The sequence below is a fragment of the Oryzias latipes genome, chromosome 9 (assembly GCF_053564925.1).
Source record: "Oryzias latipes strain Hd-rR chromosome 9, Olatipes_Hd-rR_3.1".
In the NCBI taxonomy this organism is placed as follows: Eukaryota; Metazoa; Chordata; class Actinopteri; order Beloniformes; family Adrianichthyidae; genus Oryzias; species Oryzias latipes.
The window spans coordinates 25,668,873-25,693,902 of NC_136245.1; the positions used below are offsets into that span (position 1 = coordinate 25,668,873).

At 38.8% G+C, this 25,030-nt stretch overlaps 1 protein-coding gene and 1 pseudogene across 4 annotated transcripts; one reads left to right on the plus strand and one right to left on the minus strand.

The window, feature by feature from the left end:
• The first annotated feature begins 2,815 nt into the window (after positions 1 to 2,815).
• On the plus strand, positions 2,816 to 20,073 carry smarcad1a (SNF2 related chromatin remodeling ATPase with DExD box 1a). Of its 3 annotated transcripts, XR_013657981.1 has the most exons (24): positions 2,816 to 3,353; positions 3,647 to 3,785; positions 3,904 to 4,024; positions 4,221 to 4,290; positions 5,582 to 5,670; positions 7,954 to 8,058; positions 8,651 to 8,729; positions 8,828 to 9,492; positions 11,472 to 11,668; positions 12,854 to 12,944; positions 13,086 to 13,185; positions 13,326 to 13,385; positions 13,624 to 13,699; positions 13,842 to 13,977; positions 14,952 to 15,083; positions 15,889 to 15,984; positions 16,376 to 16,493; positions 16,581 to 16,696; positions 16,778 to 16,966; positions 17,059 to 17,177; positions 18,208 to 18,236; positions 18,359 to 18,541; positions 18,684 to 18,793; positions 19,030 to 20,073. XR_013657981.1 is itself a non-coding variant. In XM_011478999.4 (23 exons), exons 1-23 carry the CDS (start codon positions 3,248 to 3,250, stop codon positions 19,089 to 19,091), a joined length of 3,159 nt encoding a protein of 1,052 aa, XP_011477301.1. In that variant the 5' UTR covers positions 2,816 to 3,247; the 3' UTR covers positions 19,092 to 20,073. The 3 variants fall into 3 exon arrangements, 2 of the variants coding, with proteins under 2 accessions (XP_011477301.1, XP_078808421.1); XM_011478999.4 differs by lacking the exon at positions 18,208 to 18,236; XM_078952295.1 differs by lacking the exon at positions 18,208 to 18,236 and having other exon boundaries at positions 16,587 to 16,696.
• Positions 19,717 to 24,954, minus strand: LOC101165698 (perforin-1-like; annotated as a pseudogene). The gene is made up of 5 exons (XR_013657982.1): positions 24,699 to 24,954; positions 24,049 to 24,324; positions 23,656 to 23,908; positions 23,250 to 23,391; positions 19,717 to 23,171 (listed from the first exon to the last, which is right to left on the minus strand). The product of XR_013657982.1 is annotated as a perforin-1-like (transcript).
• Positions 24,955 to 25,030: the final 76 nt, after the last annotated feature.

Consider the following 25,030-nt stretch of genomic DNA (forward strand, 5'->3'; position numbering starts at 1 on the left):
AAATACATGTCTGGTTATTTTATACTACACATTTGTTAGCCTATTGCATTTCCTTCTGGATTAACAAGGATGCAGGAGATTCGAAGATGTAAATGCATTTATGTACTTGAAGAAACTTGCCTCTGAACAGCAACCATGAGAATATGTGCTTTAAACTTATTTTAATGATAAACATCTCTGACATTAGATTATAGCTTTTACCATCATTTTGCTCAGCTATGTGACATGTTAAAAATCTAAACATAAATGACAATTTAACTCAAATAAATGGACCAACATGGATAGATTTACTTCTTGCTTATTTTAATTTACTCTTCTGAGAAATCTGGGCATGTGTTAAGTTACAATTGTTGGAATCTCTTATATTTTCTAAAGCTTTAATAGAGAGGGTTGGTGCGGTTTTGTGTTTCTCTTTTTTATTTTTCTCTTGATTTTTGTTGTTTTAGTTTTGTTTTCAGCTTTTTTATTTTATTTAACTTAAAAAAAGAAGATTGCGGAAAAGTAGCTTTATTTCGACTGGTGTCTGTGATTTGATGGACATTTTGCATGACACAAATAAAGTTTGGAAAAAAATAAATAAATAAATGGACCAAAACTATGAGCCCATTATTTACTCAAACTGTTAGTAATTCTCTTCAAACTCAAAGAGCCACAATGGAGGAATAAGAGTTGCATGTGGCTCCAGAGCCCAAGGTTGCAGACCGCTGCTATAGGCCATGTACGTGTGGTGTAGGAAGTATATTAACTGAACACTTTTTCATTCTTAATTGAAACATTTTAACCCTTATGTGGTGTTCGGGTCTGTGGGACCCGTTTTCATTTTTTATCAAAAGAAAAATGATACAATTAATTAATTTTTCAAACTCAGACTCACTGGCCTTGGCTCATTTTCTGTGAAGAACAGATATCAGAATACATTTTTAATGACCACAAACCGTATACCCCCCCAACACATTTCTATTACATATAAGATGTTCGGGTCCACTGGACCCGGGGCTAATAGAAGTGTGGAAATTGATGTTTTATGTACCTACACTCTGTCCTCCACCTGTCTGGGCCTGCTGTGTGTGTGTGGGTGTGTGTGTGTGTGTGTGTGTGTGTGTGTAGGTGTGTGTGTGTGTGTGTGTGTGTGTGACCAGTGAGAAAGACAGAGAGAGTGTGGCAGAGAGAGAAAGATTCACTGTAAATGTGAGTTCTGTTTCTGCACCTGCGGTTCCCGCACATGGTTGCAACATTGTTAGAATAATTCAAGCATCAACTCTGTTTGCTCTCGTTGTCCCGCAGATTTGACCATTTGACTTTCTTGCGGGAATCTTTAATATCTCGCTCTTTATCTGCTACAAATTGGAGGCGGGACACTATAAATATAGCTTTGCCAGTGTGGTTTCTTATCACAACTGATCAAAATGGCCAAAAGACTTTCTGCGCAGAGGGCCCTGGAATTGATTTTAGAAGAGAGAGACGTTTTTGATGAGGATGTAGAGGGAGACGATTCAGAAGAGGAGGTTTCAGAATTAGAGGATCGCATTTGTGAAAATTCAGAGTCCGACAGTGACTCTGAAGAAGATGATTAGATTGGGGTGGCCGTGGAGCAGCGGTAGGGCGGTCGGCCCATGATAGTAAGGTTGCAGGTTCAATTCCCGCCTTGCACGCCCATGAGTCGAAGTGTCCTTGGGCAAGACACTGAACCCCACCTTGCCTCTGGTGGTAGGCGGGTGCCTGTGCTTGGCAGCGGAGCCGCCACCAGTGCCTGAATGTGTGAGTGAATGTGTGTGTGACTGGGTGAATGGGTCTGTGACTGTAAAGCGCTTTGTCCTTGTAGGAAGAAAGGCGCTATATAAGTATACGCAATTTAGATTGAGCATCAGCCAGTTCCAAAACGAAGCCATCAGCACCCAGCCACAGGACCAGGCTGTCAGCAGCAAGGACCATGTGTTGTATAGGCTAGTGGCTAGAAGGCCATGTGTTCAATTGGGCTGATGTGTTGTCTTGACTAATAGGTTTACTCTATGTTCAGCTTGTGTTGTGCACCTGAATGGGTTCAGTTTCTGTGTTCAAATAAATAAAAGTCAGTAGTTTTGAAAACCCTTGCTTCACTGAAAATTTGTTTCCACTCATATCTTGATTTTTATTGATTTTCTTTATCACGTTTAAATAATGAGTTATGAATGTGATCTAAATAAGGTGAAGGGCAAATATTAACCAAATATACTGATTGTAATTGGATGAGGTAAACATCTGTTGAGTATTTTAACATCAAAGTGTTTAATTGCGAGGCATTAAAAACCACAACATCCAACGGGTCCACCAGACCCACGAACACTGGCTGAGTAACAAGAATATGAACACCACACCAGGGTAATTACATTATATAGAGGGTATATAACAAGTTAACATCATGTATACTGCCACATGCTATTTTAGTATGCTTAGTACACTTAAATGGTTTACTTTTTTGCAAAGGGTTGTACTAAAGCTAAATGCACTTTTAGATCAATTTTGAACAACAATGTTGTACCCGCAGTATGATTTTTCTAAAGTTTCACTCAATTACTAAGTGAGGAATTTGTGGTTACCGGTACTTTGCCAACGCCAAAAATTTGTTACATCACTATGGATCATAGACACATAACTATCAAGATAATGCCCCTATGTTCTTTTTTTCGAACGCCGGTGGAGCTATCGTCCATATTATAATATTATTATATTTATAAAAGCCATTGGAAAACGTTAAATTTACGTAGCTCTAATTTGTTTACAAGGCGAATGCAAAAAACATCGTTTTTTTTTGTACAAAGCGGGATCAGCAAACTTCGGATTCGAGCAAAAACGGAAGTAGTTGCAGTTCACCATCTTGTGTGTCCGGTAAGAGCTCCTGCCCACTTTTTTCTTTATCCAATAACCAGTGCCGGTGGAGCAGCCGTCTACAGGGGCCGACAGAGTTAGCGGGAAACCGGTGTTAAAGGGGACACGCTGAACAATAATTACCCCCTATATTTATTTTCATTATTTTTTGATCCACTGTATTCATCGTCTGTTGAGTTTAAATCGCTATGCTTCCACAGAGACGGTGACAAATCGGAATTTAAACAGAATCAAGCCCTGGCTTCCATGCTAACATCTGGCTCGACTTCCGAATCGGCTAGCAAGAACTAGAACGTCGCGTTTTACTCGAGAAGACAACAGAAAACGCTGCCGACAAGGAGGAGACAAAAGGCTAAATTTTTGGTGACGTGCAAAAGCTGAAATGAGTCTGTTTAATTTGGACCGTTTTCGTTATGAGAAGGCTGCAGCTAGCAAAGACAAAGAGTGCGGTTCCAAGAGTCCCGAGTCTGAAAAGGAGAACAAGCCAGGTAAAGATGTTCATGTTAGCCGAAAGAGCCGGGTCTGTTGGCTAGATAGAACGCTTAACTGTACCTTGTGTTGTGTAGTAGCACGCATGTAAAACACCAGATACTTGTGTGATTCATTGCCCCACACAGCGGATGTAACCATTTCTAGCATTTGGTTGTTGTGACACATTTGATTTGTTGTGTGTACTCCAGCAGTTCTACGTTCAACACCTGAAAAATGTGTGGGGGGTGGGGGAGGCCATTCCTTTCCTGACATCAGTATAATTATTTGTGGGTTTTATTTTTATTTGTAGCAAAACCTGTCAGACCTGTCAAAACCCCACACAAGTCCAATCCACGAGGAGTTGTTTTTGAGGATGTCATTTCTTTGGACACAGACGAGGAGGTTCTTTCTGAACCAAACGCCAAAATATCTTTAACCAAGAAAATCAAGTAGGTGCACAGATGTTTGTATTTAAAATCGAATCAGTCTGGCAAAATTATTTTTTTTTAATATTATGTAAACCCATTCGCTTGTGCCATGAATGTTTTCTTCCTTTTTTTTTTAAAGGAGTTCTGTGCAAAACTCATCCACAAAGGAGGATCACACAAGTGATGAAGATGTGTTAGACGAAAAAATGTCCCGCTTACTGGAGATGTTTCCTCAGTTGTCAAGAGTTGATCTATTGGAGGTGAGTGACACTTTGATTTGACTCCAGGGATCTCTATGAATACTATGCAGGATTTTTCTTGTAATATCAGGGATGGACACAAAACCAAATTTGGTTATTAAATACCTTTAAATGGCTCAGTGTTTACTTTGTGCTTTGGTGGTTTCTGCTTTTTAATCATAACCTGTTTATTATTATTATTATTTTGTATCTTCAGGTGATTAGCAGCACAAGCACGTTGGACGGGGCTGTAGCTCTGTGCTTGCAAAGGTTTGGTGAGAGCAAAGGTAAATATTTATTGTGTTGTTTTTTTCTTACATTCGATGGATGGGAATGGAATTAAATGTAATTTACAGATTTGAGTTACTGTAACTACATTCTAGATTTTAAGTCAAATGATCAAATTTAAGGTTAGGGCTTTTAAAAATTAAAATCAATCAACTAGAATTGAAGTCATCTTAAGAAGTGAAATAATTACATTTCTGAATCATTTTCTAGTTTAAGAAGTTCTAATATACATTATAAACATTATACAACAACAAACAGGGAGAAACATTCTATACAATCAAATTAAAACGAGGGGAAATGTAAAAACTATTTACCAAAGTATCATCTTTGTTTAGTTTAAATCTTTATTCTAAAAAATGTTTTAGTCCAAACTAAAATAACAAAACAAAAAATTAAATCGATATTCATCTTATAGTTCTTATTTGCAGCTCAACATTTTTGAGACTAGAAGGCCTCAGGTATCGCATACATATGCCTGTCCTAAGGAATGCGGCATCTTGTTTTAATTCTCTATTTTTTTGCCAAACACCCAGTTCAGTAAAATATTATTACATTGGCCCAGTCAGACCTTCAAGGTCTGGAAGGACCTGGTTTTGTTATGACTAACCAAGATCCTGGTGGCCGTCTCAACAAAGATCCAGCACTCTGACCACATGACGACACCAGCTTACCCCAACACACTTATCTGTACTTCCATCGCTGCCCTCCTTTGGTGCCCTGAGTTAGCATCGTAAATATGTCCATTTTCTGAAACCAGTAACACAGGTGTTTTACTTTGGTTTTTAATACTTTAGAAACTAAATCCTTAAAAAAAATGTGACCTAAAGATGGCCAAATATGAACTCTTCTCTGACTCTAGCTTATAAGAAGAGGAAACTGTCCCATAAGTATTCAGAATTCTAATTATCAGCAACATCATGTTGTGAATTTTGTCTTTTAGTTGAAGTCAAATCGAACTGTTGAGCTCTGTTTAAATAGGATACTTTTAGTGTTTTAGTAATATCCAGTCGTAGTGCAAGATCCCAAGTTTGGATGTCTAAAAAACATAATTTCCACTAATCTGCCTTTGTTTTGGATGAAAGGTGAGACGGCTTTACAAAGAGAAATGAAAACTGTCATATTTTCTCAAATATTGAGTTTTCCTTTTTACAAACCTTATAAATATAAGGTTAAAAAAACATGGGCAGGTAGGACCTGAATGTATTGAGCATAAGTGTGTTTGTTGTAAAATAAAGTCATGCCTTGGTCAGATGGATTGTTTTTAAAATAGTCTTTTATTCTCCAATCCAGGCAAGTCACGGAAGAGAAAACACGATTTATCCAGTTTGTCTCAAGACCACAAAAAGATTCAAGCAAACAAAAGGAGGAGGTCATCGGTGGTGGGTTCAATTCCATTCGTTCTGTAGTTTAGAAAGGCACAAATAACACATTATTGTGTTTATCACTGGTGTTAGTACGACGCCTGAAATGCTTCAAATACTAAAGAGGTGATGATGATGATGCGTTTTGGGGTGTGTTGTAGGTCAGGACTGCCCAACTCTGGTCCTCAAGATCTACCTCCCTACCTGTTTTCCAGCTCTCAGTGCACTTGTTGCTGCTGGTTACCTGGATCAGGTGTTTTCAGTCTGTCATAATATTGAAACACCAGGTGTCAGCAGCAAGGAGGGAAGGGAGAGCTTGTAAACAGGACGGGTGGAAGACGTTTGAAGAGATTGAAAAGGATGATGATTTAAAAAAAAAAACATATTCTGTGCTGGGAATGAATGAAATCTGTACAGCAGGGGTCTCAAACTCAATTTACGTGGGGGCCACTGAAGGCAGGGTCTAGCTGAGGCAGGGCTGCAACTTCAGCGTGCACACACACACGTTTTGTGAGTGTCTGAGAGCCAGTAAATTTGTATGGAACACATACTATACTATTAACTATACTCTATTATTAACTGTTTTACTTATAAAACTCTCATTCAAAAAACATAATATACCCAAATAAAAAAATCAATAAGTACATAAATCAGTAATACATTTCTGTTTATTTAGTCTAGTAGATCTACTGTTTTCTGATTTAAATGACAGTTCAGTTAACACTGTTGAATTATAACTATTAAACACAAAAGAAGACTCTAATTTTACAGTTCTACAACCTCTATCAATGGGTTCTTCTGAACACGCCTTCTCTTGTTTACCTTTAACTGCCGGTCACTTGGCAGCACTTCCTCCCAAACAGCTGAGACCCTCAGTGTGGATGAAGATGATTGTCAGTAAATCTGGACTGTATTTGGACTTTAGGTGGAGAACAGAGTATGTGCTCCCAATTTTGAGTATGTGTTGAATGTTTTTTTTATGTTTATTTTTTAAAACACAAATCAGTAAAGGACCATTCAGTGACCATTTTTGGATTTTCTTTCTTATGACCTTTTGCACATTTAAACTCTGGTCATAAGTTGTTTTAGAAAAATTTTAAAAAAGGATACATACATTACAATAATTATAAAAGATATAATAACACAGATCATACTAAGGGGGATTGGCATATTAAAACTAAATTGAATGTTATGGACAATTCCAACTTCCTGTTCTCCTTCAGTCTTGCTGCAGCTCAGCGTTCACCTTCTTAAGTGTGTCTAAATCGTGTTGTTTCTCGCACATGTTTAATGTTAAAACCCCGTTAGCTGTCACGCATGTAGATGTGACATTTATTCTGTGCAATGACCCACCTCCTGGCGGAGTGGTGAGCTACAGTCACAGAACCGTTTGGTTAGGGTTAATACACCGCCGCGCGTAACCGCAACAATAACCTCAACCTTCCTCCAAGTCCGTGCGGCCCAGAAACAAGTTCATCACTGGCTGCATGTATTTAGAAAATTACATGCTAATATAGACTTTCTAAAAAGGAAAGTGAGGAACTCCTGAATGTGGTCTGGGGAGGGGGCTGTCAGGCTTTATACATTAAATGTTTCCCTGCTTTCAGAGTCATATACCGCACTGTGATTGGTTAGTTTGTCAACTCCCCACACAACACTAAAAAAGTGTCATTCATAAACATCTTGCGGGACGCACAAACATTAAACTTTCATATTAAGGCGGGGGCTGCAAGATATTATCTTGGGGGCCGCAAATAGCCCATGGGCTGCGACTTTGAGACCCCTGCTGTACAGAAAATTTACTTATAAAAATAATAGTCCGGGGTTATTTAAGCAAATCTTTTAATACTATATTTTATCTGGTCCTTTTTTAGACACTAAGAAGCAAAACTAGCAGTCTTCTCTGTCATTTTTTTAATTGCTTCAATTTTACATGTTCGTTTGATATATTTTTTTTCAAATTCATTTAGTGAAAATCTGTTTTATGGTTTTGAACTTTGCACTTGCATATTCCGGAAAGTTCAGGCATGTGTGAAGGAAAAACCTCCTCAAATATCTTTGCTTTCAAACCTTCTGGGTTTTGGATGGACATCAACTAAGTTGAAAAGCTGCATATGTGACAGTGAAGCTCTTTTTGCAGACAGTCGACCTTAAAAAACTATGAGTTGCATTTTTATGCACATAAAATGTCTTCTGATCTACTCATGCTTTCTAACAAATCTAAATCTAAAAAAAATCTGAAATAACTAACTTTAAAGATTGAATACAAACCTTTTTTCCCTTTTTTTTTCTGACTCAAAGGATTCCAATGAAGCAGAAGACAACAAGAGTAATGGACCTAGCTGGGAAAAGCAGGAAGCCATGGTCAAGAGACTTCAGAAGAGGTTTCCAGATCAGGACAAAGAGGTAAATGCTGCTTTTTAAAAACACGTTTCGTTTTGGGGGATTTTTTAAAATTTTGTAACAGATTTGATCTCTTCAGTAATATCTGGATTAAAACACCTTCTCAGCTGATGTTTTTGCTGTCACAATGAGGCCAGTTCATCATTGTAGATTGAGAAACTGTTCTCGACTGATCCTCCTGGTAAAATAAAGGTATAATTAAAAAAACACAATAGGATACATATATTCAACAAGGTCCAATTAGGTTTTTAGTTTTAACAGTAATGATGATGAAGTTTTTCAAGATGTTTGTGGTTTTGCCTTAAAACGTATGCGTCACTCATCACAGCCTTGAGCTCGGGTACTGTAGTCAGGAAGCCGAATTTTGACATTCTGTGTTTTTTGGGCTGTGATTAGAAACAACATTAAAAATGCTGTCCTGTAAAATATTTAAACTCCTGCTCTGTTAATTTTCCGAAGCACCGTCTTGAAAGTTTTCTGTGACTTGGTTAAATGATGAGGTTTGTATGGACAGTACCATGATTATATTTTCATTGTTTATTGTCATTTTGCAAACATTAATGAAAATAGTGGTTGTGGATCCGTTTTCGTCCAGGAGCTGCGGATGGTGCTGCAGGAACACGACTGGAATGCTGAGGAGGCTCTGCAGGTTCTGGAGATGTTCTCAGACACAGGTTGGTAAACGGCTCCTCCAAGTCTGTTATCCTGGTTCCATTTTTATGTGAAGATTATTTGTTTCACCCATACAAAATGTGTATTTTTTCTTTGCCAGATGTTTCTAGTTCGAAGTCAGTTGAGTCAGAAAATATAAAGACTTTAAGCAAAGACGGAACAACCAGCAGTGAAGAGACGAAGCGGAACCACAACAATAAGACAAATGGGGAGTGGAAGGAACCTGAAGATCTCATCAGCTGCATCAGTGAAACCGAGGACAGCAGCACCGACGCCACGGAGGACAGCGAGGAAGAAACGGACCCCAAGAACAGCAAAAATTCAGAAAGCAAAATTAAAGTTGGAGCTGTTTTTTCATGGCTTTCCAAAAAGTCGGATTCAGTATCTTCTGAAAAGGAAATAAAAAGCTCTTCCTCTCCAAAGCCTTCATCCACCTCTTCAGTGACGAAGGCCAAGCCTAGATTTGCCAGTGAGAGCAGAATAGCACAGAAGCAAGTTGCAGAGAGAAAGATAAAAGCCCATTCCTCAAATGAACCAATTAGTTCAGAGGATGATTCTGATGATGAAGACGAGGCAGTATCAAGCGATTTTGGGGATTCAGATGAGGAGCCTGATGAGAATCGCGGCTTGACGGAAACAAAAAAGGAGATTCTCCAATTTTTCCAGGATGCATCTATAGACGAGCTCACACTCATCTCAGGTTGTTCTATCAAAAAGGCCCAGAGGATTGTTGAACTGAGACCTTTTGACAACTGGGAAATGCTGGTGAGTACAAACACAGAGGGGGCTTGGAACATTGCAGGATGTACAATACTTATGTATCTGCTTTGCTCCAAATTGTGACAAACACCGATTTCCACTGGTTTCCACTGAGCGGTACGGTACAGAGCGGTACGGTACGGCCCAGTTTATTCTGGCGAGCGTTTCCACTCAGTTAAACCTCGCTTCCACTGAGCGTTTTGTTTTCCCGGTGTATGGGTGGTGTAGACCGCCAGCGTGTCATTGCAGTGTGATGACTCAAAAAGCAACAACAATGGAGGTCAATCAGCAGCTCGTCTTTTTATCTCTTTACTTTTGCTACATCGTGTATAACAGGAATTTATTGTTTGAAAGAATATTGCGGCCGGCTAAGAATACTTACAAACGTTGGAAACGTTTGCTGTGTCCAAATTTCTTCCTGGGCTGCATTTGTAGGCAGCTTACGTCACAGCGTCAAGTGCTGTCCAAATTCAGCGACTCCTTCAAATGCGGCCAACGAACACAGCCTTCTTTTTCATGATTTCAAGGATGGGTCTCGTTCATCCTTAAATGCCAGGGGTGGGCGAACTACGGCCCGTGGGCTGGATCCAGCCTGCCTCCATGTTTGGTCCGGCCCACTAAACAAAATCAGAAACACGTGTTTTTTATTTATACCTGGCCATACGATCAAGACCTGCATAGAGCGTGACATTTTATTCCACCCTTCTGCAGCAAATTATTAAGACTTTATTAAAGGGCTTTACAATAAAAGAAAGATAAAAGAAGTTGGAAGTTTTAAAGAAAAAGAGTTATTGTGGCCCTCACAAGAAAAGGTTTGGGGACTCTGCCTTTAGCTTCCATGTGGTGTTGGAAGATTTGTTGGTACATCAAACCGTTGGTGCAATTGGCTCTAAAATGAGAACAAAAGTTTTTAAAATATAGTTTTCAATCCAAATGTTTTTTATTCAGATTCCATGTTATTTCTTTCTCACTCCACGCATCTGCTCCTGGTCTGGCCCTTCTATCCAATTTTAGAAGCCTATGTAGCCCGCGAGTCAAAATAATTGCCCACCCCTGATCTATACTGTTTATATCCCAAGATTCATTAAAGCCGAACCCGGAGATTTTCGGACAACATTGGCGGTATGTGAAGCTGGACCCGGAGTTTGAGACAATTGCACCTTTTTATAATTGCAACTCCAAGATTAAAAGTTGGATCAAATAAGCCATTAAAAGTTTGAGCTCCATGCCTGGTTCACAACACCTCTTTGTTTGTGACTCATGGTTGCTAGGCGACAGGACATTCACCAATGTAACGGCTGGAATTATCTAAAGACTAGACTTTTGCAAATTCACAGCCGCTCACATCCTATCTGCTCGACGAAGGACTTGGCCAACGTCGCCTATGAAGGCCGCTGCCATTAAAGGTCGCAGCCCTCAAATTTGGACACACCCGTTTGGACCACCCAGCGCTACATTGGTGCTTTGTAATGTTGTCATCACTATCTGCCAATCAACTGGTGGCTACAGCGGCTCCACCCTCAACCGTTCCGTTCCACTTTTCAATGTACCTAGACCAGTGGAGGCCCCCCAAGAGGTACAGTTTGGTATTAATGGGTCAATTTTACAACGGAAACGCTATAAATACCTGACCACACCGTACTACCGGACTGTACTGTACCGGACTGCATAGTGGAAACCAGGCATATGGGGTCAAATCAGGATCAGCTTAAAATTAATAAAAAAAGCAGATTAAAAACAGTTTTAAACTCAAAAGTACACATTGAAAAATTAAAGGAAATATTGAAAATGAAAAAAAAGGAAATTTCTGATAAAATGTTATTTAAAATAAAAAGGTTTCCTTTTTGTTTTTTAAGTCGCTTTATATCCCTAAAAGTGTTGGTCAAAGAAAAGTTTGTCTGCACTCTCAGAAAGTCAAGCATCATGTTAAAAATGTAAAAAAATCTATTTTTAACATTGAAACAACTGTTTTTTTTTGTCTTCAGTGTGATGTGTTTCATAAAGGAAACGGACTTTCAGAAGAATTGCTGCTGGGCTGCAAGGTCGTCCTCAAAGAGCGTAAGGTTGTCCTCGGTCTCATGTCCAAGTGTCAGAGCATTTCTAAAAGAATGGTCAAGCAGGTCACAGAGGTGATGGAGAACGGAACAGCCTCCATGCATCAGCCCTCTGTACTCAATAACCAGTAAGTAAAAGGCAAAACTAAAAACCTTTTTATATCTCAACAGTTTTTAGTTTTTTTATTATTATTTTTATATCACCAAGTTTGATTGCGGTGCTTATTGATTATCGAATCCTGACTGATTAAAAACCCCAGATTTGGCACTTGGTTTTACATTTTTAATCCTAGATTCTTCCTGTTTTTAGTTTTACTTTTAAAATGTTCATTACTAATTTAAAGTCAAAAGCTCACTTTATAAACTGATATTTTTTACTATAAAGCTTTAAACTTTGACTTCTTGAATAATTTTATTTGGTTGTCAGTGTTCGAATAAGCGGTTATCCTGTTGTCTGAGACAACCAGATTTCACGGAGGACAACCAAAATGAACCTGATGGTTGTTCGTGTGACAACCAGGTTTTTTAAACATTTTGGTATTTTTCGACTATTTTTCAAGTTTCAAGGGTTACTTTTTGGCAACCTCTGCATCGAGACGTATTCAGCAAATTCTTTCCACTGACAAACGAAGTGCGTGCATGCTAACCAATCCTTTCTGTTTGTACATGTGCACTTTTCAATAAAGATTATTCAAAAAATGTGTTAAACAACAGTACCTGGCGCGACCGCTAGAGGTCTCCAAAACACGCAGAAAGATTTAAAGCACATACATAAAATATAAAACACACCTTAACTTTCACTCATAACAGAACAGACTGACATGAGCTGAAAAAAAACTTTTTCCCTGGGATTAATATGATATTTTAAATTTTTACAACAGTCTTTGTATTTTATATTCTTTAAGCAACAATTATCAAAACCAAAGAAAAAAAGAGAACCAATATATTTAAGATATTAGTTTCAGGTTTTTGGGCATACTTTGTGTAACCAGATGCTTCAATATTTAGTAAAATTTTTGTTTTTGATATTTAAAGAGTTTTTTAAATGTCCATCATAAGAGGCAGTTGATATTAGATGTATAGAAGAAATAAAGATGTAAGTACTGACATCTGAGTAGGTTTCATTGCCGTTGAATATTGGTATTGAAGGACAAACAAAAATTGGTAAGGACAACCAAGTTGACTTGCCCCCTCATTTCTAACGCTGGTTATTGTACAATGTGGGTACAATTTAATTTGTGTTTTTGCTGATTATACAATAATACCTTTTCTTAAAAAAAGGTCAAACATTGAAGTGTTTTTTCCTCCTTCAGGTTCAAGCTTAAGCCGTATCAGCTGATCGGTCTGAAATGGCTTTTGCTTCTCCATGAACATAACCTAAGTGGTATCCTTGCTGATGAAATGGTACAAATACTAACCTGAAATCTGCATATAGTTTCCATTATATACATCTTTTCTGTGTTTGATTATGTTACATTAAAAAAACTCCTAATTTTTTATATTTTCCTGCTGTTTTTGCCTTTTATTGACTTTTTCTTTTCTTAGGGTTTGGGGAAAACTATCCAGGCTATTGCATTTTTGGCCAAACTTTTTGAGACTGGAATAGACGGTCCTCACCTCATCATTGTGCCTGCCTCTACACTGGGTAACTGTCTCAACAAAAACTAGCTGTGCTGCTCTACTTCTCAACTTTTAATGAGCTCTGTGTCTTATGACAAGATTAGTGTATAGACACATATATGGAGTTTTTGTTGAATGTTGATCTTTATTATTGCTGCTTTTCAGACAACTGGGTCAGAGAGCTGAAACTGTGGTGTCCAAGCCTTGAAGTTCTCATTTACTATGGTAACTTTTAATGCAAAAATAGACCTATTCTGACAATGTTCATTTTAATATCTTGTTTTGGTCAAACCTAGAGTTTTTAAATGTTTTTTGCAGTTGAACTTGCACTTATTACTTATTAAATAGTGTCATCATAGAAATTTGGGGAGGTTTTTTTGTTCAAACGCGACATTTTTAAATGTGGTGTTGATGATCTTTGAATCAGTTTACCAAATGAAGTGGCTCTTTTGTTGATTTACAGGATCAGTGGATGAGCGCCGCTACCTCAAACATGAAATCCTCAACAACTACGTGCAGTTTAACGTCATTGTAACAACGTGAGTAAACAGAGAGGCTCAGAGACTTCTGATGATCCTGAACGCAGCTTTAGGGTTTGTTAATAAAGGATGCTACTATAAAACTAAAAGCATGCGTGCTTTAAGATCTTGCCGTTTTCAGATTGTAGTGTGTGATTTACAGGTATAACTTGGCCATTGGAAACGACAGCGACCGCAGCCTTTTTCGGAAGCTTCCTCTGGTTTATGCTGTGTTCGATGAGGGCCACATGCTGAAGAACATGAACTCTTTACGCTACCGTCACCTCATGTCCATCAATGTGAGTTCATTCCTCACTTTTCCAGCAAAGGCACTTTTTACATTTTGGCTCCTTTATCAGTCTAAGAAGAGCATTTACAAATCCTTTGGGACATTCGTTCAACTTTCACTAACGCAGAATTTCAAGGACTTTGGGGCATTTGGGGAGATTTGGGGCATAGAGTACTGTATTTTTCTGACCATAAAGTTCACCGGATTATAAGTCACAATATTACTAAACGGGCAAAATACGGTCTATTTGCATACATAAAACGCACTAGATTATCAGGTGCATTAGTCAATCAAAACAGTCTAAAAATGTAGTGTGACTGTAGTACCCAGAATGCCTAGAGGGGCAGAGAGGTAGGTGATTGGTCAGAGGGGTTGATGGAAAGTTTTGTATGTTTTCTAGCTTGGAAACCTGCGTTGTTATTACTGTGGGCCTCTTTTTCCCCCGCAATAATCTGCTTATGGAGAGAGTGAAACACGACAAATAAGTCAAACTTTTCTTAACTCATAAAATACAAAACAATTTACTGTAGTCAGTTTCTCAGTTTATTATGCTGAGCCAAATAAGACATATATAGGTTTGAAGTCAGTAAGTACAACCAGAATTCCTACATAAGATGCACTGTTGATTTTTGGGACAAATCATTGAAAATAATTTTGAGAAAATTATGGGATTTTAAGAAATCTTTATGGTCCAAAGTATACGCTAATTGAGGGAAAATATTCAGAAATACAAAGACTCAGAATTTTGAGTTTTTTTAGAGTATTTTGCAGTATGCGACTTAAGTACCTTTGGATAGCCCTAGAAAAGTACTCCCAAGTTATTTTAAATACCATTACACAGATTGATTAAAATATACTTTTTTGCTGTCATTGCTATCATACCATACAGCTTTGATAACAGGCCAGAGATTTCACAATCACACATTTACATGTACAGCCTTCACAGATCAGTTCAGAACGTCACCATGTCTGTTTTTCCTCCAGGCAAAGCATCGCCTGCTGCTGACAGGAACTCCTTTACAGAACAACCTCCTGGAACTGATGTCCCTCCTGAACTTCATTATGCCCTCAATGTTTTCCAGCTCTACATCACAACTCTCCAAAATGTTTTCCATGGTAACGCTAACATGTCTTTGATTGTTGGAGCTATTCCAAGAATTAACAGCACCAAGTCACTGTAAAGTAGCTGCTTTGGCTTGTGCTTATTCACTTTAAAGACCCACTCTCATGAAAACGGGGTTTTAGGATTTTTTTTAGCATGTTTTTGTAGCACTTTTGTGATGAGGACATTTAGAAAGAAAATTAAGAGTATGATTGCATTTCTGAGTATTTCATAATTTAAATAGTTGTGAATCAGGAGCAGATGAAAACATGCTGTTCTAAAAGAACTTACAATTACAATACAATTGGCAAGACAATGTTTAGAAAAAGATCAGAGCAAGAATGGTTATTCTGACAAATAACATGATTCTATGGGAATTTTTGGCTTCTTGGAGCCAGCAGCTACTTCCTATTTGGAGCGTGAGAGAGGAGTGGCCACTCAGTCCAGTTCCTATTTACACTCAATGCCGCCAACGGTCCCGCCCACAACTTGGAGGGGAATTTCTAATGAATTTCTGCAGAAGCGATGTCCTAGAAAACAACACAGGTTTTTAGATCTAGGCTAAAAATAGCATAATCATAATTAAAAGAGCACTGGGAACGCTTTTAGAATAGATCAGAAGATGATCTGAGTGGGACTTTAAACACCAAACTTGTGTCCTTTTGATCTGTAAAAGTATTTCTATGTGCTTTTTAACCACAGCAGCGTAGTTTAGGTTAAGCTACTTATTGCCGTCTTAATGTTTTATGTTGGAAGGATTAAAATGTTTTTCTTCTGCTGAGGGTTTTTTATTTCATAATTTGAATATGTTCACTTCAGAAATCCCACGAGGACCAAAGTCGTTTTGAGAGGGATCGTATTTCCCAGGCCAAACGAATCATGAAACCTTTCATCCTGCGAAGAGTCAAGAGTGAGGCGAGTCATTCAAACTGTTGTCATTGGGAGGGTTGTCATTTAAATACTCTAACAGGCTGTAAACTATTAAATGTTGGTTTTTATTCTTTAATTTTTCTTAGAACTATTCCCTGTTAGAAATTAATTTGCTGAAAAATTGAACCTCTTACAGCAGATGGATGTGGTTGACGCTAAATAAATATGTTTATGCTTGAATATTACTAAAATATATGACTTTTTTACATTTTTGTGCTACTTATCAAGTCAATTAGCCTGAAGGTCATTTTCTTCTGTCTGCCGAATTAAAACAAGGGTCATCCCTAGTTATTCATTGTTTTTACCATATTTGTTTTCCTGATTTCCCTCACAGAAAATGATCTAAAAATATTGATGTTTTCGTTTTTTTTCCCAGGTCCTCCAGCAGCTTCCTGCCAAAGAAGAGACGGTGGAGTTCTGCCCGATGAGTGAGAAGCAGATCCCCCTCTACCAGAACCTCTTTAAAAAGCTAAAGACTGCAGTCATTGGAGAGAGTAGGTCTCTCTTCATGTTTGAAATGTTCTCTGCTGCTGCAATCCCCCACAGCAGAAGGTTTCAATGATTCGTTTTCCCCTCCTCAGAGCGAGAGCTCTCCAATGTAATGATGCAGCTGAGGAAGATGGCCAACCACCCTCTTCTTCACAGACAGTACTACACCAAGGAGAAGCTTAAAGCTATGAGCAAACTCATGCTGAAGGTCAGTCATCCTGACCTGGTTCAAAACTCTGTTCTAATGTTTTGGACTCTTTCTTAAATGAATTATTTGTTCTTTTTTCAGGAGCCAACACACTTTGATGCAGATGCTGCTTTAATTCAGGAGGACATGGAAGTGATGTCTGACTTTGAGCTGCACCGTTTGTGTCAGCAGTTCTCATCCATTAGTTCTTACCAGCTGGATATTGGTCTCGTGCTGGATTCTGGGAAATTTCATCACCTCACAAAGCTGCTGGCTACACTCAAAAGCAAGGTTGGTAGATGTTTGTGGATCTCCTCCTGTGAGGACTTAAATCATACTGACGGACTTTGTGTGAAGAGATAGAATGTCCTTTTGTTCTCCAGGGAGACAGAGTGGTGTTGTTCAGTCAGTTCACCATGATGCTGGACATTGTGGAGGTGCTGCTGAAACATCTTCAGCACCGTTATGTGCGGCTGGATGGATCCACTCCCATAGCTGATAGGTGAGATCCAGACACTGAAACCAGTTGGCTTCTATAAGCTAAAATATTTCAATATTATTCTACAAACCCACTCTAACACAAAAGACTTGATAATTTTTTTTTTTAAAGGAGGAAAGTGAAATGTACGACGGAGTATTAGGGCCACCAAAAAAAAAGTAAAATTACGAGTTTTTATCGAGATAAAAACTCGTAAATTTATGAGAGAAAAAAAAATCGTAAATTTACAAAATTTTAAGTCGTAAATTTATGAGAAAAAAACTCGCAAATTTACGATATTAAGTGGAAGTGAGCATGCAGAGCAGCAGGTGAACGCCGCGCAGCAACAGAGCAGACCGACTAAACTCAGTTGAACAGGTGAGCTGAATGTTTATTGATAACGTTCCAAATATCTGGAAGCTCATTTTTTTTATTTACAATTTATTAAAGTTTTATTTATTGATGGTTGGGTTGCAGGATCCTCCACCAAAGACTAGATCTCTGCGTTTGTGTGACGCTTCCGTCTGAGGAGGAGCACTTTTTTTGGCATTTTCAACGTTCTAATGCTAATATAATAGACTATTTTCATTCATCTTTGTTGTTTAATGATATAACGGGACGTTTACTTCCGCATTGGTGTTCGGATCTGATGACAGATTCATGACGTAAGGTGACAGATGAACTTCAGGGTTTGTGAATGAAAAGGAGAACAAAAGCTGCAACAATCCTCTGCACCCAAATTGTCTCTGAGCTCCTTATTTTACAAATGAAACTCCGCTTTACTGACACAGAACCCCGGAAAACCGGCTCCACTGACAATAATCTGATTTTGAGTCGCCAAAGGTTCAGAATCTCTTTGTTTTAAACCTATAATAATCCGGAAATAAAGCTTCATAAAAGGCACCACATATTTCATCTTCAAGCGATGCTCCGATAAACAGACAACTTCTGTGTTTTCTCCTTGTTAATCTATGACTTTTTTTCTCGTAAATTTGCGAGATAAAATGTCTTAATTTTCCTTTTTTTTTTTGGTGGCCCTAAAACTCCGTCGTAGGAATGAGCCCCTCCCTACAGCTCTTACAGGTTATTGGTTTTCTCATTCTGGCGGGGCGGCATTCCCGTCTTGTTTTGGTTAAAAACTGAGATAGAAGCTGATAGAATCTGCACACGTATGTAACGATTTTTATAACTTGTCTTCCCTGCAGGATTGTGCTGATAGATGAGTACAACACGGACCCCGACATATTTGTGTTCCTGTTGTCGACCCGTGCCGGAGGGCTTGGCATCAACCTAACAACAGCCAATGTCGTCATCCTGCATGACATCGACTGCAATCCGTACAACGACAAACAGGCCGAAGACCGGTGTCACCGCGTCGGTCAGACCAGGTTAGATAGTTAGATATGGAAATCAGTTTTATTTGGTAGGATGGTTTTTGTTATCTTTTTCATTTTCATGTTTTCCAGAAATAGTTCCTCTGAAAGGCAGTGACTTACAAGCATTTGTTTGTGTCGTCGTTGTGTTCTCCAGGACTGTCCAGGTGATAAAGCTGATCAGTAAAGACACCATAGAGGACTGCATCCTGCAGCTGGGCCAAAAGAAACTCAAACTAGAGCAAGAAATGACTGCTACTGAAGAAGGTGAGGACACCTGTACACACTCTGAAAATGTTTTAGAAATATTCACACAAGAAAATGGCAATATTTTGGCAAAACAGTTTTGTATTCTAGTTTTTGGAGGTTTTAAGGATATAATTTGAATGAACCATAAGAGGAAGAAAAATCTAAAACAAATGATGTAAATAATGGCATCTTTTGATACAAAGTGTCTTGAACCCTTTAAAAATCACTAATATTTTAAACGAATTTCTCTTTAGGTGCAGAGGGAACCATACCTGAAGACATGGCGTCTTTGCTGAAAGCCTCACTGGGTCTGTGATGCGCAAACACATCACGTCTAACTGAATAATGGCGTTTTCTGTTCACCCATTGTTTTGAACATCCATAGTTGTGTTTGGACTACTGCTGGGCGACCTGCCATCAGTAGAACCTGTGGCATTGTTGCTTTGATTTTTCATGCAAACAGTTTTTGCTTTTCAACTGCTAGACTGATTGTGTTTTGGCCCTTCCAGCTGCATAGCTGAGCCCTGAAAACTGTTCATTTTCTTTGCCTTGGAGCTGATAATGATGATGGTCTGCTGCTGTACTGAGAAAGAGCTGAGGTGTGCATATAAGCAGCACTTATATGGTTTAACCTCTGGACAATACACACTTTAGTAAACTTAAAAAAAAAACCATGAAGAATGCACCTAAACACAGTGATAGTGGGCAGGTGTGTGAAAGTTAGCTAAACTGCCACAATGTTTCCATAGAAATTCTCCTAGAATACATAGGTTCAAGACAGTGGCTGCTGTTCCTCGTCCCTTATCAACTTTAGCCCTGATGTTTTTCAGCAAAACTAAAAGGGAGCCTATATGGTGAGACCAAATACTGCACACAAAACCCTCTTTCAGAAACCAAACCGAGACGCCGTAAGTTGTGGAAAACTTTAGAACAGGATTCCATTTAGGTGCTCACACCTTTTTTTTAGATACATTTATTAACAAAAATTAATTGATCTTTTCTAAATCAGAGCACATTAAAATGTGGTCATCACTCGCTCCGTTTAAGTTCAAATCAGTTCGACTTTTCCTGCAGGTAAAGCAGAAGTTTAAGCAAAGAGTTTCCTTTCAAAGTTCTTATGCCAGCAGAGGCACATTTGGGTCAGCTGTTGGATCAATGTACTGTATGAGGGGCCAACATGTTTAAGTTGTTTTTCTTTACATTTTACCAAACGATTTTTGTGTAACACCGAAGTTGTTCGTGTTCTTTGTATATTTTTTAGGTACATGTTAAAATTGAATAATAAATATTGAAATAAATATTTGTGACCCAGTGATTGATATGTAAAGCAAGCTTTAAATGTTTTAAAAATGTAAGATTTTTATTCTTACAGGGCTCCATTTGTTTTTAAAGTTCAGAAACATATAAAGTTTAGGCTGCATTCTTTTCCCAAAAGATGTGCCAATTTTTACTTTATTAGCTACAAAAAGTTTAAAATCTTTGACAAGAAATGTTTAGGAAAGAAGAAACATCTTGAACCCTTCCTCTATTAAATTAAGACAATCATGTTTTCAATTTTATTTGCTCTAGAAAGTTTGAACTGTAAAATATACCGGTAGGCTTAAAGCCCTACCGGAATAAGAACATATTGCATAAGCTATTTGAGTTAAACACAGAAACTACAGTACGCACATTTTCAGAGCACAACCCATTTGCATTCACTTGCACGGTCTTAAGGAGAAATCTTGATTTTTATTTATAGTCTGTTTATTTTTACAGACTCTTTGAAAAAATAATTCACTGAAAATCTGAAAACAGATTTTAATCAAAGCTGGAGGTTAAGATGAGAAGTTGCCACATTTCTGACCATTCAAAGCTTTAAACGTTTTACTCCAGCCAATGTTTGCCTTTCCTCAGTATTCCTTTTGAGTTACCTGTTGACTTTTTCTCTCCAGTTATGATTATTCAACGAGAAAAAATAACTTCCTTTTTGCTTCAGAAAGACTGTTGTTCATAAGTGCCTCAAAGCAGTTTGGCGTTCATGCCTCAAAGACAAACATTAGAATAAATCAGGGGTCTGCAACCTGAGGCTCCGGAGCCACATGCATCCCTCCATTGTTAAAGTATGAGGATCCCGCTGGCCTCCACGTCTTTCAGATCTTTTGATTCTCCCAAGTCCATTGTGGCTTGCTTACAAAATGAATAAATAATGGTTTTGTAGTTGGTTTTTAGTTTATTAAGCTTTGTCTTTTGTTCTTAGACTTGTTAGATAACTGAGCAACATGATAGCAAAATATTTCATCTGTTAAAGGTTAAGCTTTGAAAAAAATATTGCATTTCCATGTATAGATTAAAAAATGATTCTGCACCAATGTTGTCATAATTAAATTGGATATTAATTGGAGAAAAGAGATGACAACGCATCAAAGTCATAGCGAAAGAAAATATGTTTGACTGTCATACATTTTTAATTTAAGTAAATCTGTATCAACAGAAGGATCCAAGATGACACGGGGTGTATGATCTTGAAAAGAACTTTGTTATTTATAGAAAAACATAACAGTTATAATTAAATTATAGAAAAATTTTAACAGGTAAGGCCACAGAAACAAACAAATATGTGTATTTTACTAAAGAGTTAGGTGGGACTGTGCTGCTACAGCTGGTTTTTAGTTATAAGAAATTGGCTGTTACTGTTAAATGTTGCAGACCCCTAATCTACATACTTTGAAACAGTACAAAGTAACCACCACATTGAGACATTCAGGACATTTTTAACAGTGTATCAGCGGAAATGGACGTAGGTCCCAGTGAAAGTCCTAGTTTAGGCTGTTTCTTGGTCCCTGAATGAGTTTCTTGGAAGAGATTGTCTCCTTCAGAATCCCCTTCAATAAAACAGCTTTACAACAACTGCACCAAAGATGTAATTAAAGTAAATGTACTGTACCTCTTAACCACTGTTTTAAGCTTCTAGATGTACTTTTCATCAGTTAAAAGCATTGACTGTATGTGAGAAAACCTCCTCGCAATCCAAACAGGAAGTACCTGCTGGCTCCAAAAGCCAAAATCCCATAGACCTGTATAGAGAAACACACAGCTATCATTCAGTCATTTTGTTTGTTAGAATAACCATTCTTGATCCGATACCTTTTGGTTCTTCATCATCCAAATTTTTTTTCATTATGTTTTCTTTCCTTTTCCGTTTTTCAAGTTTTAAGCTGACCAATTAATGAAAGTATGAGGATCCCGCTGGCCTCCACGTCTTTCAAAACTTTTGACTGACAGATTCTCCCAAGCCCACTTTCAGTGGAATGGGTGTGGTCTTCCAACAAGCTCACTCCTGATTGACGACTGCCTCAGACCAGTCACTACTTACTGATGCAGTCATAAATGTAAATGACAGCTGATTACAGATATCTCTTTACTAAATATCAGGTATTTAACCATTTTAAATGCACATGGTCTTAAGGAGAATGTACATGAGAATGTACATGGTAAAGTGAAATAAAGAAGTGCCTTCATAAAACCATTACTCTGCATTTGGAGAATACCTTCCACATCTGTACCCTGTCAAGTGGGCGTCACATGGTATTGTGTAGGTGAAATAGAAGACTCCTTTGCGCAGTTTGCAGCCCAAAGAGTGCCTTCCTCTCTCAGGATAGACGACGCACGTCCCTGCCATGTCGTTGTAAAGCACGTCTTTATCCCAGACTTCAAACCTCAGGGCCTGACCCAGTTCCACCGAACCAAACTCATAGGTGGCGTTCCACACTGGGTCATTGTTGTCCATCACCGTCTCAGTCTCCTCGTACATGCCGCTGTAGAAGATCTTGACGAAGGCGTCTGTTTTCGTAAAGGTGTCTGCCCTCAGTCCTGCTCCTCTGTGGATCTCCACTGTCAGAGTTCCTCTTCCAGCCCTTAACGGACAACAGTTGTGATCCAGGTTGGGGGTCGGAGAACAGTTTTTCAAGCCCAGCAGTTCCTCCTGCAGCTGGTTCTCTTTGATGTACTCGGTGACCACGATTCTCAGGTTAGCACTAACACGTGAGTCTTCCACCAAGTGATGCAAGGGGAAGATGGCATAGGAAACCACATCAGGGTTTTCATGAAGGCTGTTCATCCAGCTGTGGTATGCTTCCAAAGGCTCCTGCTGGTAAAGGATGTCGGGAAAGTACCTCTCCCCTCCAATCACCTCAATCTTGTGAGTCATAAAACCCTGGTAGAAGCCCATGCTCATATTCCCTTTCAGGAGGCCATCGCACTTGTTGGAGAAAGACATGTTGGCAGGGATGAAACCCAATGCAACCCTGAGCTCAACATTAAGGCAGTTTTTAATTTCTGTCTCTGAGAAGCCCTTTAGCGTAGCCAGGCAGGTCCGGAAGGCGGTGATCCGCCTCACCTTGCCTCCAAGGTGGACCTACCAAAACATTGGATAGCAGATTGAAGACCAGGCTGCAGCATCTATAATAACGTTAAAGCTGCACGTTTTACTGACCTGGTGGATGTAATGTGTTCCATAGGTGTCTATGAGTCGTCTGTATGAGGCTTTGCTCTGGTCGGAGTTTAAAGTCTGTGGGAGTCTTCTCAGATGCTTGATGAACTCTGAACTTAGCTGAGGATGATCGGCCAGCCTAAAGCTACAAACACAAATGGTCCAAAGTTCAAACAAAATAAAATAGATACATGATGTCCTTTCAAGCAGCAATGAACTGCTCTGTGTCAGAATAGGTTTGTTACATTGTCTCGATTTAAGAAAAAGATAAGCACACATTTTTACCTTCATTTTCTTCCATGAAGTGTCAATTCAGGCAAGTTTAAAACTCAAAAATATTTAATTTAGTATATGATTTTAAATTCTTTATTTTATCCAACCAATGTTCTACCTAGTGCATCCATGTTACCTGTAGTAGGTGCAGCTCATTTTGTGAAGGGCAAATGGGCAAAAAGGGCAAACTTGGCCAAATCCGAGCGGCTTCCTCCCAGCACGCCATGGCCGATACTCTCGAGGCTCAAACCCAACCCCCAGTTGTTGTTTACCAATGAGTTGGCGCTGTGCAGCAGGAACTCCACAGAGTGGTGGAGCGCACTGGAAAGCTGCTTACTGCAGCGACTGAAAGGCCTCCAGTCCAGCACTGATGCTGGCAACCTCTGGATCTGATAGGAAAGACAGACTGTTGGGATAAAGAATCTAAAAACTTAACTTGGAATTTTCAAAAACGATAAAAAAATGTATGGAAAGAGGATAAAAGTAAACAAAATGAGAAAAAGCAGAGAGATGGTTTTATAGTTTTTACCTGTCCTTCCTGGAAGCGGTTTGGACACAGCGTGCAGGTGTGGTTGTCAGACAGATGAGCTTTGACATTAATGACGTACGCTCCTGTTCGACGCAACCGCACTACATCAAAACCCTCGCCTGCAAGGTTGTGGCCAGGAACAAAAGGAGCTTTCTCACACTCTGGTCCTGTGCCAGTCCGACAGGCCTGGACCCTGTGGACCCCCAGAACAAGCAACAAAGCCTGTGCAAACAAGACAAAACTCTCCCACTGCTGTCTTCCAGCTGACATGGTTACCTAGTTGAACAAAGTACAATGAAGGGTGAAAATTTTGTTTTTTTCCCTTGATTTTTAAAAATATGTGTCAAAAAAATTTATGTTCTCCAAGCTGACCATTAAACTCGAGTTATAGGCTCTTGAGTCCAAATTGATGACAATATATATCACATGGATCCCTCTTCTAACTTGACCCTTATATTGTATGTGAGTCAAAATTGACCTGTTTTCAAGTGGGAAAATGGGTCGATTTTGACCTGAACACAATATTAAGGATTATTTAGCACCTACTTAAAAGTAAAAACATAAATGAAGTTTTGTTTTTATCCTTGGAAATAAATTCAGACATCAAGGGGTTAATCCTCTATGTTTTTTTTAAATCCTGTCACAATTACCATGTTCAAAACAACATCCCAGAGAGGAACCATAGAGCAGAATGGACTCATACATTTTCTTTTTGTCCTTCAAAAATATCTTCTTTTGTCAGCTGTTATTTTGCAGAAGCCTTGACTTTGCAATGATCTCTTTCTCTTGATCCTCCGTTTTCTTCTCTATTTAGCTGTCGGTGGCTCAGCAGAAAATTACAGCTGAAGTACAAGTTTGTTTGAATTCCTGGATCCCTCCATACTCCAACTGAGAAAGCTTCAGTATGGCCGACCGTCTGTGCTGAAAGCCTGTGGGTGCACTCTTCCGTCTTTTCTCTCCTCCTGAAAAGGAGGGAGGATCT